This window comes from Cynara cardunculus, assembly GCF_001531365.2.
Source record: "Cynara cardunculus var. scolymus isolate 2C chromosome LG 8, CcrdV1, whole genome shotgun sequence".
In the NCBI taxonomy this organism is placed as follows: domain Eukaryota; kingdom Viridiplantae; phylum Streptophyta; class Magnoliopsida; order Asterales; family Asteraceae; genus Cynara; species Cynara cardunculus.
Window position 1 is genome coordinate 25353819 of NC_037535.1, and position 19348 is coordinate 25373166.

The 19348-nt window shown below is 36.4% G+C and overlaps 2 protein-coding genes across 4 annotated transcripts in view; both read right to left on the reverse strand.

Annotated features, from left to right (window-relative positions):
* Positions 1-2400: 2400 nt before the first annotated feature.
* Positions 2401-13768, reverse strand: LOC112516728 (protein FLX-like 3). 3 transcript variants are annotated; one of them, XR_003069619.1, is made up of 6 exons: positions 13694-13768; positions 10879-11418; positions 10638-10783; positions 8918-8997; positions 8647-8813; positions 3993-4374 (listed from the first exon to the last, which is right to left on the reverse strand). XR_003069619.1 is itself a non-coding variant. In XM_025123932.1 (5 exons), exons 2-4 carry the CDS (start codon positions 11406-11408, stop codon positions 4337-4339), a joined length of 714 nt encoding a protein of 237 aa, XP_024979700.1. In that variant the 5' UTR covers positions 11409-11418; positions 13694-13768; the 3' UTR covers positions 2401-3495; positions 4290-4336. The 3 variants fall into 3 exon arrangements, 2 of the variants coding, with proteins under 2 accessions (XP_024979700.1, XP_024979699.1); XM_025123932.1 differs by lacking the exons at positions 8647-8813; positions 8918-8997 and adding an exon at positions 2401-3495 and having other exon boundaries at positions 4290-4374; XM_025123931.1 differs by lacking the exon at positions 3993-4374 and having other exon boundaries at positions 8454-8813.
* A 4394-nt stretch (positions 13769-18162) lies between these two features.
* Positions 18163-19348, reverse strand: part of LOC112517254 (3-epi-6-deoxocathasterone 23-monooxygenase) — a 6543-nt gene continuing 5357 nt past the window's right edge. Inside the window, exon 7 of the mRNA XM_025124627.1 lies at positions 18163-18729. Coding sequence (XP_024980395.1) covers positions 18636-18729 — 94 coding nt within the window. The 3' untranslated portion in view covers positions 18163-18635. The remainder of the gene's footprint in view (positions 18730-19348) is intronic.

Consider the following 19348-nt stretch of genomic DNA (forward strand, 5'->3'; position numbering starts at 1 on the left):
GCAGATCAGATCAATGTACCATATTATCTGCAAATTTGCTACCATTACGAACAAGCAAATTTGCAGTAATGTAGTTGCTGATTTTGCAGATCAGAGCAATAGACAGTGAGTTTTGATTTACCAAGTTTGCAGAATGCACATGAAGATATCGGAATTGTTGATACGCGATGTGTAAAACATAAGAAATCACCGGGATAATTTAGATCGATGATCCCAATTTCCCACACTTGATCACATCATGCCAAACTCGAATATATCTATCGGTTATTTATCGGATTTTTTGGATCATACAGGAAGAACTCTCGATTGAAGGCCAGCATCGGAAATGTTCATGATCTATATCCAATTTCTTCAATTGGCAACTTCATTTTACGAGAGAATTTCGAATTCGATGAAATTCGACATATCAAAATTTGAGTGGAAAACCTTGAAATTGGTGCGAATATTTTTCCCGCGCACGAATCTCTAATTCGATGAACTGTTGGAAGCTAATTCCATTCATCATTTTTACATCTAAAATCCATGTACCAAGTGCACCATCTCAAAAACCCAAAGCAACGACCAACTTAAAAGTGAAAAATTATTGGTAGCTCATTAATTGACATTCGTAGAGGGTTAACAATTCTCACCTTCCATTTATGTGGGACGAGTTGTTACAAACTCCTCCACTTAAGCTTCTAACATCCTCGTCAGACTTACCCATAATCTTTCTCCTTTATCATCGGTAACGTGGGATCCGCCTAAGATGTTACAAACACCCCCTCTCGAGGACTCATAATACCCAATGAGGTTTGCCCATCATTCCCATGGTATAAAGATAAGTTCTGATACCATTTGTAACAGCCCTAAAGCCCAAAGCACGCATTAGTCCAATAACTTCGAGTCCAATTTAAAACCACGATCAAAGGTATTAATAGCCCATTACTCAAGACTTATAAGGAGTTAACGAATCTTACCTCCCATTCATATGGAACGAATTATTACACCAAATAGTAGAATCTATATTAAATTTCTTAAAAAATAAAATCCAATGTACAAGTATAGAAATTTTGATTCACCAAATCTGTCAAAAAAAAAGAGCGAATCCCACATGATGACAACACTTAAATCACCCATTTGCAACCTCATCCTATTATTAAGAACAATAAAGGAAAAATAGAAACTTAATTGTAACTTGGAACATAGAAAAACAAACACTAAAAAATGGCTTTTTTTCTCTCCTCCTTTACAATTCTTTTCGACATTCAATTCTCTAACGTTATCAAATGTTTAATGACGGTGAAGTGGAGAGTACCTAAATGGAGAAGATCACTCAAGCTTCTTGTTACAAAATCATCTATGCTTCAATGTGATTCCAAGTCTTTTTTAGTTTTTTTCATTGTGGTGATAAGAAACCTTGGTTGGTTAGAAGATTATGCACACGTGAATAGATAACAAGATTCAAACATTCATCTATTTTGCTCTTGTTTTCTGGAAACTTTTGAAAAACACAAACGTTCTTTAAGCAACCGATCCGTGTCCAGGCCGGTTTATAACTAACCATTGAGGTCAAAAAATGTGCGACCATTCTTGATCCAAGACCCAGTGAAAGACTAATCCTAACCAATCCCCTAACAAAACTTGGTTCTTTTGTGCATCTCGTAAGCGAGCCGAGCCGAGTAGTAGCTTATTCGAGCTCAACTAAGAGAAAATGATACCAGGCTCGAATTTCAATAACTTTTTCAAAGTAGGCACGAGCTCGAATATTTTTCGTATTATCGATGCTTGAGCTCAAGGACGTAGAGACTCTACGTCACTAATATGCACGGATTAAAATTAATATGCATTTAAAGTAATTGTCGGTTTTGTTTTCGCCTTTGATTATTTAAAGTGAGCATCCACAATGAAGCTTTTTTGAAAGTTTTTTCCAGTCACCTAAGCTTATGAAAAACCCGACTTCGCTTCTATAGTTAGAGAATCCACAATGCATAAGTCTTTCTTCGCTTCTATAGTTAAGAGAATCCACAATGCATAAGTCTTCAAAAAGACTTTTTACTTTTACCACGTCAGCTTTCCACCAACTTATTTTAACAAAAACTTGTTCTTAGAAACCTTCTCCAATACAATAACCATTTGAAAAGCCCTTTTATCATTTAAAATTTAACATTCATCGTCTTATACAAACTTCTCCCATAAACCCATCAATTATCACACAACATTTTATTATACGTTAGTTGTTCATTTGTCATGACGATGACCATTCTTTACCTGTTAAACGTAACATGGTCCCAAAATTTACATTATTCAGCCTTTCATAAACGAAAGATGATGACATAAACAAAAAATGAATTCGTTAAAAAAATGAGACGATGAATATATCATGACTTTTATAATTTTTTTAGGTATTCGATATTGCTGTTATTTTGATCGTCTTGACAAGAGATTTTCAATAATGTATTTTGTCAAACTATATTTGATTTAATATTTTTTAGGTATTTGATTTTTTTAAAAGGGTTTTCACGAGCGTTGGTGGGTTCTGGAGTGCTTGTCAAGGGCGCTAACGCATACCCGGGGACCCAAGCTTGTGGTCCTCCTTTGAGTTTGGGTTCAATTGGATGAATCTGTCAAGTTAAGGTCAACGTAATTCCTTCATTACAAAGGAATAGAGTGAGTTATATATAGTTAGTAGTATAGATCATCCCCATAAGGAAAGTTCTGTAATAGAAGTAGAGGCTCATTTCAAGCCGACCGCGTTACCTAAAGCGGAAAGAAGGATCCGGGAGTTCCTGAGCCAAGATTGAGACCCGCTTTTGAGTTGGCATCCTTTGCGCCACCTTCCTAATAGAAGCCGCCGAGTTGGGGCTCATTATCTGATGCAGAAATGATGCGAGAGGAGAGAATAGCACAACTGTTGAAGCTTTCTAAAATAGCATGGTTGTTGGCGATGCTAACTAGCAACAAACCTTGGGTAGTTTGAACTGGCTGGTATTGGCTTATGCACACCGACTAATCCCCAGCCAACCACAAATGCCCTCAATTCTCGTATAGGTGAATCTCCATGGCCATAAGGGCTTTACCAGCACCTAGATTAGAACCCGGAAAGATGAGATTTCCATTACATCCCTCAGAACCTTAACTAAAATTGGTCATATTCTGAACTTGATCAGAAAGGCCGCTTTTGAACACATTTCCAACTTATCAAACTCCACATATAAACTTCGGACACATTCTGCGATCCCAGACAGATTGCAACGTTTTTCCATCGTCGTTTTCCTGGGCAAGAGTCCCAAATTGATTTCATCATATTTGTTATTCTTATGGTTGTTTTCTGGATCACGAATACGGTCCAGGATCGATTGCATTGTTTTCCGTACAGTTCGTTTCTGGATCAGAAATACAGTCCAAGATCGATTGCATCGTTTTTCATACAACTCGTTTCTGGATCATGAACGAGGTCCAAAGATCAATAAATCAGCAGAACAGGAGGGAGGCATCCGCTTGACAAACTTTTTCCACCTGGCAAAACCTTTACGTTACTAAAAAAACTCATATCATGCATGACGGAATGTCAAATTATATCACAAATCATAATTGCAAACACTCGAGATCGATGAACAACTAGGGAATACAAAACTGATATGAAAACTCATGTACAAGCACAAAGAAAGAAGAACATGAAATTATGAACTCATTTGACCAAAGGAACCTCCAAGAAACTACAAATTCAGTCGCAATCTTTGGGGAACTCCATAACGCATATATTCACTTATACAATGAAAAAAACCCAGCATTCAACCGTGCAGAATGTCACCATGCAATAACGGGCACCAACGGGGTTCTTTCAGGGTGCGTTTGATACGTGAGACAGGACACCTATCGTCCATTTTTGGCGCGACATTAGACCGGGACAGGACAGGACGGGTGGGACAACCAAAATAGGTGGAACAAGAATTAAGAAGATGGGACAAGATTGGCAAATGACGAAACTACTCGTGTCAAATTAAAACCCGAAAACCTTCCACAATTCGTTCACCCATTCAGTCCTGTGATCCTGTCCATACAAGTCCTGTCCAGTGTTGTCCACGTATCAAATGCACCTCCAATGGCACTCGCAGCTTATTCGGTCAATTATACATGACTGTTTGGTAGTGGATTATTCGATAAAGCTTTTAGGAGGGAGCTTCATACAGAAAGCCAAATTCCGTTAGTTTTAAATGAGATATAACCATATTGAAGACCACCTTTAGATGCATTTAACTTTCTCCTAAAGGTTTCTTTAGTTGATTGTAGTAGCAGGTTTAGGACCTTACCTATTTCGCTGCATCAAATATAAAATCAAACTTGCTCTTCCAAACCATTAGAAAATGTATTTCCAGCATCCAGAACCACGATCATCTACAAAACATAAAAAAGATATATCATGAGGGAACGTAGTTTTGAACAAAATGCTTTTAAGTTATAATAGTTAATAGCATCTTGCAATATATGAAAACTGTTTGAAAATCTCCAATGTCCCACCAAAGTACAAATACGAATAAAATTTGAAATAAACAAATAAAAAAAACTGGATTGCGAGCCTAGTGCAAAGTTCATCAATAATGGATCATAAAGTAACACAGACACTAAAGTTCTTCGGTGGCTTTTGAATCATGATTGGAATCAAAAACTAGTTTCATGCCTAATGTTGTTCAACCCCTCCATAGACACTACAATTTCTACGGGAACTTCCAAATTATGACATAAATTAGTTCTCAGAGTAACTCGTTGGCAAAAGAGGGATACATACTTAAACAGAAACTAAAAAAATTCTTCATTGAAGAAGCAAGTCCTTCCCAAGATTGATTCCAGAAGCATACAAAGTAACTCTAAGCACTATACCCTAAACCCTAAACATATAACGGGTGGCTTAAACTCGACAAATTACCTATGGCCATATGAAAATCAATAGTCCCTCTGTCTTGCTGAAAGAATCAAAAATAGCCCTAGTCCTAGTTAATGGGTTAATCCAGCTTGATTTACCATCTTTCCATGAAGATAAAACAGAACAAGAACCTAAAGATGTCTTGTATTCCATAATTGAAAACATCTCTTTTCCATTATTATTTCCCAGTTCATATCTTTGTTTCGTGTGTTCCGCGGAGGAATTCGATCTCTTCAATCTCGGGGGCCAAGGCATGTTCTTCCTTCAACCTCCATAATATGTTTCATGTAACGCATACGAAAACCATAACCATAAGCCCGAGGTATCTAAACTTTATCCACAGGGAATACAATAAATAACTCAGGTCCAATCCAAAGCAAGAAACCTACTACAGAACGATCCAAGAAGTGGCGTTGTCGTGCTATCAGAAAGAAAAAAAAACTCAGGTTTTTGTTCTACCAAAATAGGTGGAACAAAAATTGGTGGGACCAAAATCAGGGAGATAGGACAAGATTGGTAATACCCATGTCAAATTAAAACCCGAAAACTTTGCACAATTCTTTCACCCAACTACCTCACTCTCGCCCATCCCCTCCAGTCTGCGTACCACACGCACCCTAATAATCTCGTTTCAATATCCTAGTGTCCGCATATCCAATGTGAAATCTCATGCACTAACGATGAAGCTGTTGAATCTCCTCAAGATGAACAAGAATCACAGAAGCCCAGAACTTACTGGATCCTTTATGCCTGCTCTTATGGTAGAACTGCTTAAGGGGTGAAATCTTTGTCAGTTTGCAGCAATGGCACGCTTGCCATAAAAAAAGGACACCTTAGATCAATTCAGTATATAATTTTGTTGATAATCCTAAGGGACGTCCAAATTAACATGTGAAACCGAAAGCATGCGCAAACAATATACGTAATTGCATCTCCATCACTGCTCTCTTTGCCAACATCCCATTCCAAGGCTAATAGGATCTATCTAGGCTCAGTACAAACCTGAAGACCAGATCAAAGTTCAGATGACATAAAGTAGAGAGGTGAAAATCTGCTCAGCATAGGCATACACTGTATACTATGAGTTGAAAATCTATTTCCACATTAGAGAAACCCTGACACCCAGAGAGAAACGAAGCAGTATGGGTGAAGAGAATGGAGTTGAATAACAATAATCATATAGTAAAATAGGGTAAAAAACATTTCTACTAATATGCAAGAAAAATTTAGTAAATAGCACACTGGACCTCAAAATCTACCCCAAAACGTACATATTATCTTTCCAGAAAGACACGTATAGCTATAGGTCAGGGGCTGTTTGGTTGGTTTTCGATTAAGTCCTGTATGGATAAAGTTGTCTGTGTGGATTAATCTGTTTGTATAGATGGGGAAAGTTTTTGTTTGGGAGGGTTTTTTCCGTAGATGGAAGAAGGATGTTTTTTAATTGGGAATGACGGGTTTGGAAAAAACTTGGCTTTCTGCATAAAGCTCCCCTCTAGAAGTTTACTAAATAAGTCACTTTCTATATCATAAGCCACTAACTAAACAGTCATGTATAGCTGACCAAATAAGCTGTGAATCCCATTGTGCTTGTTAAGCTGCTAACAAACAGTCCCTGAGTTCTAAAATAAGAAATACCTATTATCAACATTAATCTAAGTACATCAAGTAAATATGTATCTGTAGCTCAATATATATTCATAAAAATTTAAGGAACCAATTTTACCCACAAAACTGAGACAGAAAACTTGCCTATCATAAAGTACTTACGAGAGATCAGCCCCACGTCAAATGGCATGTCATTCATCCTTCGAGCTAGCCAGACAATGAGACAATGCAAAATGAGCAACTTGTCTTGGATCGGATGGTGGCAAGGATGTCTGACTACTGAACCATATTACAGTATTATTAGATGATGAAATAAGAAGCAGAAGATCGCGGCAACACAAAAAACGCACGGAGACTGCACAACCGTTGTCTAAATGGCTGCAGATAGATCAATAGGAGATGTCAAACTCTTCATGAACGATAGTAACTCTTCATATTCTTGAGGCAGTCTTGCAAAAGCTCTCCATTTGAACTCAATAGTTTCTCCACTACAAACCGAGAAAGCAACAAAGCTCATCAAGCCAATAAAGACTTTACTGGAGACATACACCTCAATCACCCTCTCCGGTTGTCGACACTCATTATACATCCATACATGAAAACCCAAAAGCGACTCATTGTAGCATGAACTTGTGTACATCAAAAACACGGAGAGCCAAGAGCTTGCATCCTACCAAGCATAACCATGTTTGGAACATGTTTCTTCTCCAGATTGACATTGACCGGCTGCGAGCTAAGATATGCAAAACGGAGGCTTATTGGCATGGATTAGCTCTACTTCCATGAACTTCGGACTTAAGGTCTCATGTGACTTCAGGTCATCTTTGACAATTGTGTTATGCTGACAACAATTGTCATGAGCCTCCGACTCAAATGTCATCTCAAGACCCTAGTGCTCTAAAAATGCTACTAACAAAATGTAGATATATACTCAAGCTTTAGTAAAGAGATGCCTACCAGACTATAAATCCCTTGTGCCCAGGCTCATCAGCCATCCTAGATAGCACCGCATCTGTCAAAAAGACAGAGTTCACCCCATATCTCTTTGAAAGAAATATCTCATATGAATAAACAAAAGTGAATCCATCATAAAACTTAAAAGATACATCAGTGGACAGTGATAATCTCTGAGAGCTCCAAGTCATCGTCGTCCTTGGGAACCAATGCATGCCAAATGCTTCTGTGTAACTGACTCCATCTTCCCTCTAGACCAGTACCCTAAACAGCTTTGATAAAAGGAAGATTGTATAGGGACACAATGCACATTATCTGTTGAGATTAAAAAAGGGTATATGAAATCCTAAGATCTGCAAGCTGCTATGGCCATTATATATATATATATATATATATATATATATATATATATATATATTATGCGGAAACCTGTGTTTTTGGTAAAAAGTCGTCTAAATTCTACAACCTATGATACTACACTCTCCAACTTATAATGAACCTTTTCTTCCAGAGCCTGCAACATAAAAGCTCGGTACTAAAACACATTCTGGTCTACATAGCGGTCTTGGGTCAATAGAATTCTCCAACTGGTTTTCAACCCCAATCCATCAACTGGTACTTCCAATTTCCATTCTCCGGTTAGGGAAAAAAATGGTAGATTCAATAGTAGTAATGAAGCACCACAACCACAAGTGCTTAGCTCGGTGGCAATCTCCTTTATCAATAAGAACAGTTCCTATTATTCCTAGGTTCGATTACCGTTGGGTGCAAAACCCTTGTGGCCAAGCCAACCTCCCACAGGGAGGGAGTTGTCGATTCTAGGACTGTGTAGCGGTGGGCCTAGACCACATGACTAGTGGTGCCTTCAGGTTGCCAATAGCCCTTTCAAAAAAGCATCGCTGTTCCAGTAAGCTTTAAGGATGTGATAATATAGGTTAAAGCATATGCTGGTCAAAATAAATAAAAGAGCAAGAAAATGAAACCATATGCTGACAATACAAAAAGCCTCGAAAATCTAAGTCATGGTAACTTAATACTGGATTTATAATCATGACACACAAGAGGATTGTCATCTCCATAAGTTGAGTAAAGCAACCCAATACTCCTAACGCATTTGGTCAAAATAGCCAATGAGTTCAAATAAAGGGATTACTTATTTGAATGCAAACGTAGGAGAACCATACACTTCTACCCTCTCAGCCATGGATTTCCAAGGTAATTTAGAAGATATGCCTTTCTGCAAAGCTGAACACAAGCCATCCACATTTCAACGACGAGTCATGCGAGATTTCTCAAGCCCAGCCCTGGTAGCAGAACTTGAACCATACGGTGGACCCTTTTCAGCAGCACCCTGAGGAACAATGGAGACACTTCAATCCAGCAATTGCAAGTAAAAACCATGAGCATGATCAAATGGCTAAGTATATGTTTTGAATGTTATATAGCAAGCAATACCAGGTGAACGCCATATCCATCACCATAAGCAGGAGGAAAACGAGCATCTGAATTGCCAAATTTCATCCCATATGACCCACCTTAATAACCAGGTAACAAAGATTCGTGAGAAAATATTAGTGTTCCCAAGTACTATATATAACATCAGCTTTAATTTTCTACGATGTGATAGCTGGTGATATTAAACTCAAACAAGTGGAAACAGATACAATGACAAAATTAAAACTCAATGAGCTTGAAAAAGTCGGACAAATCTCCTAGAGATGAAGTAAAAGATAAAATATGCTGTTCCACATCCGGTAGTAATTGTTTCTGTTCCAAATAGGAACATGGCCACAAACTCATAACAGCAAAGGTAAGACCTACTGGAACATCGTAAATAGAAGTAAAAAAAGGCTCTAGAAATATCAGAAGAATCTTTTAGCTAGCACCGAGACAGATAACCATGATAGGCTAGCTATTCCATTGATCAGCTTGAGTTCACATTATTAGTTGATTGCTAGAGCATTACTGTGGTGGCAAACCAATAAATCAAGAGCTCAGTACCAAAATATGACACATTCTGCCCCCATTAGCCATCAAATCCTTGTCTAAATCACAACACATTGACCTCCACTTTCATCAAAACTCAAAGGCTTAGGCTGCTTTCCCATTCTCTTAACAAATAAACATAGTAGAAAGTAAATGACATCTGCAAAGAATAATGGACAATCTGAAAAACGATCCAACTCCGGCACAACAGATCAGTTGTTCATACAAGGGTGACCCTGATCCACAGAGCATTTCAAATCCTAAAGCGACCAACAATTGCAAAAAAGTTTCGCCAACAGCTCAGTTGTTCATACAAAGGTGACCCTGATCCCCACAGCATTTTAAATCCTAGAGACACCAACTGTTGCAAATAGAATTATAGAAGTATCCCCAATAGCACAAACCATGCCATCGACTGAAGAATCAGTTTACTAAAAAGAAAAATAATAAGATCAGTGGCATGATATCCAGATCTTTATCATATACACAGATAAAGGAGAGGATCTTCTCATAACAAAGTTGGAAGTTCTTATCATAAAAAAACCCAAAGACTTTTAGGCACGTGACATTTTAACACTGCGTACTCATTCATGTGCTGGACAGTAGACTCAAGGTTATATAAAGGGAGTTTCAAATACAAACCCTGATCAATGTTTATATTAAGAAACAATTGAGATATTTATGAAGGATGATCAGGGTTCATTTCATTATGATCAAGATATTTATGGAAGATGATAGGATCCATTATGATCATTGCTTTAGATTAGAAACCAATCTAGATATTTATAAAACCATATATGCATTAGGCTAGATGGACGGTTAAGATTGGCATGTATGGTTTGTAAGATTTCCATGGTTTGTATTTGAAACTCTCTCCCTCTCCCTCTCTATCTATCTATCTATCTATCTATCTATCTATATATATATATATATATATATATATATATATATATATATAATATGTATGTTCTGGACTATGTCTGATTTGTATTAAAATTGAAAATATGAAGTTATAGAACCAATCAGATGGATTGATCTTATTCCATCATTTCTAAAAATAAAAAGTAAAAAAAAGAAAGGGTCAAGTGGGTATTGATTACGATGTAAGGTAGGCTGCCAAAATATCAGCAAAAGAAGCAAGTAGTTTTAGTAAATATAAACATAACTAAGACGATATAATGGTACATACCAGCACCCCATGGTCTGACATCAGTATTTGTAAGTTCAGCACGGAGCTTTTCGACTTCACGAGCCATAGAAACCAAGTTCTTCTCCATTGCCTGTCTTTGTTCCATCAGCTCCATACCTCCTTTCCTCTCATAATCAATAGCAGCTCTACAAGGTACGGCAATGTTAGCTCAACAAATTCTATTAGTTAAGACTTTAGGCATTTAGCATTTAAGCTTCCAAGATAGATGGTATATAAAAACCTAGCATGCATAAGCTCCTGGTGAAGTCCCTCATGCTCTGCTCTTAAAGCTGGAAGTTGCTTGTTATCAGCTTGCAGCTTTGCAAGGTCTCTCTTGAGAATCTGAACCTGCGCAGATAGATCGTGCCTTAAAGAATTTAGCCTCTCGACTTCAGCATGGAGTTGTGCAGCCTCATTTTTCAGAGGTTCAGTGGCACGAAGATCAGCTTCCAGTTTCAAACCATTTTCGATAAGCTGCCTTGAATGTATTTCTTGTTCTGCTTGAATATCAGCAATTGCAATATTCATTCGCCTAAGTTCCTCTCTGGCGGCACCCAGCTCTTGCTGCAGAGCGATTCGATCTTCAGCTAACCTCCTATTTTCACCCAGAAGGCGGCGGATTTCATGATGTTGCATTTCAAGTTCTTCCTCCAACATAGCAGGATGGGGTGGCATAGGTCGAGACATATGGCCCAGAGATGGAGGCCCTCCTGGGAGATGCCCACGCCGGTTGTCATATGCCTCACGAGGATAACGGCTTCTCCCTGCCATTTAATATGACCTAAAGGAAAGGAAAAAAAGCGCACGAGCATACGGAACATGTCATTCAGTAAAACTACAAGTTTAAAAGCTGACAATATAGTTGTTGTCACTTAAATAGTAAGAGACCGAATAAAAGATAATAGCATGTCAACAAGGGCATCACAATTTGTTTATAGAAAACGCACATCAATTTATTCTGAACTTGTAAATAATGTCAATGATATGACTGCTTCAAGATAACTTGCTACATTTGCTAAAATACTTGTATGAAGTCTGTGTCATTGAGTATTTTTACTGATATGATGATATCAATTTGTCAGAAGAGTAGCAAGTGAGAAAAGGAAGGAATCTCTTTATAGAAAAAAGAGAAAGGAAAAAATACCGAATCAATAATGAAAAGGGATAAATAAAAAGGATAAAATAGTTAATTAAGGAGCCAAATGGTGTTTTGCGAGACAGAGGGACTTAAAATAAACCGACATAATTTCCTCTTGCTATGAAGTTCATTAGGGTTGATGTCGACATGTAGAACCAGACCATACATAAGATGACAACAGAACCAGAGTGAAGTAGTCAATCAAATGGGATCGTTGCATAACTATTGCAACCAGATCGTATTCCTAATCCTAGGTTTTGGGAACATGAGTAGCATCCTCACATGCACACATATCTATGTTTAACAGCTTTGGCATACTACACTCATGCAAATTTTGCTTCACTACCTCAACCCAGTGTCAATCTTTGCCAACCTCTCATAACAGCCAACTCTTCTTACAAGTATCATTTTTTAAACAGTATATTCAAATGCTCATGTAACAGGCCCAAAAACTATTACCTGAACTAGTGTTGCCACAACCAGACATCACATATCCTCATTTCTAATCCTAACCTCTATCCCATCAAACAACTTCTACATCCACCTAATATCGTCCATTGTTAAATTTTTCCTGTCCTATTTGCGAGGAATATTCTTTAAATGACATTCATAACCAGCTTCTTCGCCACAAGTCCACAAAGTTTGGACTTGTGGATATGATTATATCCCCTTGTACCATATCCATCCGGATCAACTTTTGGACTCTAAAACATCTAGTATAAACATGGATTCCACTCACCCACTCACTACTTTGGAGACATGTTAGAAGTTAGCACATGGATGTAAAGAAACATGTCAGATGCTGAAATATGGAGGATTTCAGTTAAAAGGGTTATTGCTGAAAGTTGGTTACAGCTTACAAGTCCTTTCAGCAATCTTATAATTTAATCCGAACATGTAATCCTACTACAAATATAATAGACCAAAGACATGTAAATCATCAGAGAAATCCTGATACAGAAATTCTTCAATGAGAGTTTGGCCCCTTACACAAAAGGCCTCAATTGTATGGTTAACAACTGGTATCAGTGTAGTCCTTCCTTGACAATGAGAGAATAGAATGTGAGAGAACCACGATTGCTAAAGATCCGAAAAATATCAAGGAGGTTATTGCAAGGTTGAACAAGGCAACAGATGAGATTCAAGAAAGAATTGATGAAATTGAAGAGAGGATGGGTCTACAACTTGAGAATTTGATAATAGAGCCACTTTCGACATTTTCAAGAGTCAACTGATGGAGATAATCACACTATCCATATAAAACTTAGAGGTAAAAGAAAAGGTTAGAAGGGAACAAGCAACAAACCATAAAGACTTGGAGTGACTGGTTAGCGCTCGCAGAGCATTGCTATAATACCAATTAACATTTTGCCATCTAGATTACCCCTTTCAAGGCCCTCTATGGGTATCTACCCCAACATAAGTACTATCATCAATTTAACAAGACTAAGGATGTTGATTCCAACAACTTTGTAGAGGAGCAAGTACTATTGGTAGACCTGCTGGTTGTCATATTAATTATCGTACCAATATTCACTTCAAATGAAAACTAAAACTCATAATCTTTCAGTTTCTTCTCCAACTAATGAAAAAGAAACAGAAGTCATCTAATCCACTTATAACTAAAATCCACCTCTGTTACTCCTTCAATAGCAAAACAATCCGATCATTCGTTTACCAACAACCAAAACAAAGAGCAATCTATTCATCTCCACGCAAGTTCCATAAATAACATATCACCATAACTTTCCTCTAACTTATGAGCAACAAAACATTAAAAAAAAGGGAAAATTTGCAAAAACAAATCGAATACAAACCCTAGTATCGACGAAAACAACACATAATTCCATAATAACAACGAATTTTTTCATTATAACACAATACATGCGAATATATCGATAATTTATCCAATTCAAACCTTGAAGCTATGAAGTAGACAGATTAAACTCTGCGATATTGGTTATGTTGTTCGTCTGTTCAGAAGAAACCTCGACACCTGAGAGTGTGGTTCGTGAAGAAATTTTTTACTTGAAAGGGATTTTTCTGCTGTTTTATACGGTGTCGTTTTGTTGGTTATTGTGTATAATTAATGGGCCAAATTAGATAAGCCCATAATGATCCTGTAAGCCTGTTTTCATATTGGGCTTAGCCCAATCCATCAACCTTTAAACTGAACCATATTTAAAGATGCATAAAAAGCCCAATACCAAAGACAACCCGAACAAGCCGGGTCTATTGAGCCCAAGGCCCAGTTCAGGGGCCGAAAGGCGTAGGCCCAAGTTTAAACCCGGCCCAAAAAATCGATCAAGAATAGGTATAAGAAAGGCTGGTTAAGTCTGATTGAACCCTTTTTTAACCCCAAACGGGTTTGAAAGGCCCGAGGTCAGGTTCAAAAAAACCCGTTTTCATACATCCACAAACTTAATTTATAGGACTAATAAATAAAACGTTCTATTTAAAGGCATTGTAATAGGTCTATAAGACCTTTTTTTAGCATCGTAAGACTTTTAGGACATTTTTACAAGAAACATCATATTAATTATTTTATAAAACATTATTTTAAAAAGTGTTTTGTAAAAAAATGGGTTTATAAAATATTTCCCAAAGTATCGTATAAAGTAGCTAATAAGACGTTTTGTATTAAAAGTGTTCTAAAAATAATTTGTTAAGACATCCGTGGGTGTCAGATAAATTTATTAGAACTCCTTTAGATATGACACTTTATTTTTTTTAACCTATAAACTAAGTCTTATAAAACAGTATATTAAAACAGTTTAAAAATTATTTGACGTCCTATAAAATCAATTTTATTGTATTGTTTTAAGATTCCCAAGTTTACCAATTTGTTTGTTAAATTGTAGAAAGTAAAGTAGTTTAGAAACACAACAGATGATGATGAAATAAATGCAGTATTTAACTTTTTTAGTTATATTTTTAATTGAAAATTAAATATTTTACATATCTCTTAATGATGACAAATTTAACATTTAAGAGTTTAACTAATAAAATCAAGTGCAAATTGCATGAAAATGTAACATATTTTAACTTGAATTTTATTTTGGGTAACATAATTTCAAACTTTTATTTTGGTACCTAAGATGTAAAGTTTTAAACATTTAAGTACTCTGGTAACCGGTTGAAGCATCAACCGGTTAACGTACTGATGTGACGAATGATTTGGTATCCAACACAATATTATTTGTTGAAGTATTAACCGGATTCCATATCACTCGCCACATCAACCGGTTATTATATTGCTATTTCTTAAAACAAAATTGTCATATAAATACTTTGGATAAAAAAGTTGATTATCGGTAATACTAATCGTTCCTACAGGGTGTGTTTGGTACGCTGGACAGGGTGAGACAGGACATGACAGAACAGATTTGTCCTACGTTTGGTGTGGCTTAATGTAGAACTAAGTAGAACTAGGTAGTACAAGAGTGGGACACGCTTGTTCTCCTTTACCCCCTAGAACTAAGTGGAACACAACTTTTTTTACCTGACTACCCTTTCCCCACCCGGCTCATCGCATGAAGACCTAACCCCCCTTCTCCTCCATCGCTTCCTTCAACTCAATTGGCGGCAACTCTTCGTCCCCTTCCCACCATATTCTCTTCCGATGGCCACCGATGCTGCTTCTTCCGATGGCCACCGCTGTTGCTGCTTCTTCTATCACTGCTGCTGCTTCTTCTATCACTGCTGCTGCTTCTGTGTTTGACCAATCGCATTTATAAGCAGGAATGTTGTATCATTTTCGATACTCCGGTGAGTTTTTTGTTTCTTTCGTTTTCTTTATTTCAACGATGTTGAAACGAGGTTTATGATAACTGGATTAAATAGGGTTTTATGCAATTTCTTAATTGGGGAAAGATTAGGGTTGTGTAATTTGACTAATTTGCTGCTACAAGGCCTAGAGTGATGGTATGCATGTTTTGTATATATGGATAATTATTGCTTTATGACCATATCATGATTCACAGCGAAACGGTTTCTTGTGTGTAATTCGTTTGAGACTGTGACTTGCATATGGTACTGGGGACTTGCATTCGTTCAAAGAGTATTTTGTGTTTGTTTGGACGCTTTGTTTAAACCTTTTGTCTCTATTATCCTGTTTTCTTGGTTTGTATGCACAGATGATGTGTGAAATATAGCTTATGAAACTAGATAAAATAGGAATTGATGAAAAACTTAGTTAGTTATGAAACTTGATTAATTGAAGTACTTATTAGGGATTTTAATGAAGTATTATGATTTATTTCGAGAGTTTACATTGATTTTGAAGTACTTATTAGGGTTGTAGTGGTAGTAGGACCAGTGTTACCAGAATGCATTTCGTAGTGAAAAAACACTAAACAGCTCACTGGGGGGTAAATTGGTCAATTTAACCAGTTCTGTCATGTCCTGTCTTACCAAACGCTGAACAGTTGTCCTGTCCTGTCCTGTCTCGTCCTGTCCTGTCCAGTCCTGTCTGCGCACCAAACGCACCCACATGGAACCAGTTTCTAAGGACATTAATCTGAGAGTTTTTTCGCTCACTTTGTGATTAAGGCTAGCGGGAAGCCTGGGATCGAACGGGGATCTATCTTGGATATTTGGACAAAGTCGTCTCACCCTTTTGCCAATTGAGCTGCATGCCAGAGGCTATAAGAACATTATAATTACTTTTAAGACCGATATAAAAGAAAATTTATTGGTTAGAAATGAGATGAAAACAAATACATGGTTGGGTTCCGATGAGAATGGAAGTTATGGTGAAAATGGTAAGAAGTGATATTCACTATTGGATCAATCATAATTGATGATCAACACTAATGAGATGCACCAGATCAATTCCCGTGAGAAGCACGATTCATAAGATGAGGATGAGATTGAAAATAATCAATGATTCAAATCACTTCTTATGTTCTTCACATTAACTGTTATTCTCACACGATACTTCTTCTACAAATACAAAAATAAATAATATACATCTCATTTTATTTTTGTTTTTACAAAAGGAACCACTTAATCATTTTCGATAGGACAATTGCATGAAAAAGTAACGTACTTTAACTTGATTCATATTTTAGGCAGCATACTTTCAAAACTTCCATTTTGATACCTAAGATGTAAAGTTTTAAACATTTAAGTACCCGGATAACTAATTGAAACATTAACCGGTTATCATGCTGATGTGGCAAGTGATGTAATATCCAACTCAATATTATTTATTGACGTGATTAGTGACATGAATTTTTTTAATCTAAAATTAGTATTCAACCGGTTATCTGGGTACTTCAATGTTCAAAAGTTTACATTTTAAGTACCAAAATAAAAGTTTTAAAAATACATTACCCAAAATAAAAATCAAGTTAAAGTATGTTACATTTTTATCTAATTTACCCTTAAATTTTCATAAAACAAAGCTTTAATTATGTCTAAATTGGAAAAGACATAACTTGTACTATGAATTGGGGGGGACACTTGTAGGTTTATGACACATAACCCCATCAATCCATATCAAAGTTTTGATCAAGCATTAATCCTAATAGTGATTTGCCTTTTAAATGGGCCAACTAATGTCTCAAAAAACATAATCATTTCTGCTTACATTAAAAACATAAACTAAATTAAAAAACCACACTTTATTTGTCATCATAATTTATCTTTTATTTGAAAATTAGTGGTTTTTTAAAATAAATACGACAATATTTGACAGTTGTCGATTGTGGTAAACACCATAAGATGTTTGTGTTTGTAACTAGCAACCCTCCAAGTATGCCATCAAAAGGCCTTTGACCTAACGGTATGCGAGTCATTGACCTTCTAGGAGGTCAAAGGTTCAAACTTTATCAAAGATGAGAAGGATGTGTAAGTTTATCTGTTCTATTTGTTGTATATAAATATTATATACTTTTAAAAAATAAGAATAATGTATACACTCGAACCCTCATACGTCTGAAGTTTCTTCAATTGTTTAAATGGTCTTACACTGCAAAATAAAGAGGTTTCACCGACGGAAAAATTCGTCTTTTCTTGCTGGAAGAAACCATCACCAACAGATTTTATCACCGTCGAAAGTATGGCCCGCGATCGTAATTACCGGTGGATTTTCAATCACCGAAGGAGAAATCTATCGATAATTCGTCGGTGATCCACCCCAAATTTGTCAGTAATTACTGTTGGAAAAATCCGTCAATGAAGTCTTTGTTATGTAGTGTTAATTCCATGACAAGCTAGCACCGATGGTTTTGGGTGTTCAAATACCTGATTTGTTTCTCATATATAATGCTCTCGAGATTGAATGGTAATATAAACCAGCTCGAGAATTGCCAGTTGCATTCTCTTTTCAACAAATTTAGCAGATTCAACAAACAATGTGTCTTCTTAAATACTAAATCCTTGCAGATAGATAAATCTATCTACATTCTTTATACATGTAAAGTATGCGATAATTAAACAAAAACATCATACATTACTAGCTAGCTACCTCTGATTTCTAGGTAATTAACAAAAACCCCTAATTACTATGCAAGATTAACCCTAATTAATTAAGTTCACATAATTAAAGGGTTCATATATACTAGCTGATTCCATCCATACATGCATGCATCCGATTTATTATTTAACATGTATGCATGCATGTGTAGTGTGTAATGAATTATCGAAGTTGGAAGATGGGACAAATATTTCAACATCATATGATCATGTGATGACGATGGCCATGCATGCACCCATGCACATGCGTATATATGGTTCTTCGATTTTTGTCTTTAGTTAGACAAAAGGGCCCATGAAATGAAATGAAAATTCAATCTTCCGGCATAGATGCATGTGGGTCGATGGATATGATGTTACCTATATGGTCAATCATAACATCATTGATGTACATCTCTTTTCACCCAGATTGGCATCTTCTTCTTCATTCTTACTGTTGGGAAGTTGATTATGGTGTCTTCTTCAGCTACCCACCTGCACCATGCATTTCCATCACCACATCAATTCAATCATACACACACACACCCACCCACCATAGATAGATACATATAGGGTCAGGTTCAAACGAGAACGCTAACTAATTAAGAAAACAAAAAAAAAATCGTTAATGTACAAAATCATACATGATTGATATATATATATATATATATATATATATATATATATATATTCATGTACAAAATCATACATGATTCACACACACAATATACATATATCCACGTACAAAATCATATAGGTTGATAAAAAGTCGACGTACAAAATCATATAGGTTGATAAAAAGTCGTCCACTTCCATTTTTTTGACGTTATGTGATTTTGTACATTATAACTTTTTCTTGTTTTCTTAAATAGTTATTGTTCTCGTTTGAACGACAAGTGTTATATATCCCGTCATGGGTAATATAGTCATTTCTCACCGAGTTAGGTTAAGAAATTAAAGCCGCTTGCCAGACATCAAGACTAATACACACACACACACACACACACACACACACACATATATATATATATATATATATATATATAGAGGAGTGATCATATGAAAACCGCCCTCATTTGTGTAAACTGTGCAAACCACCTTCATCTGTCGATTT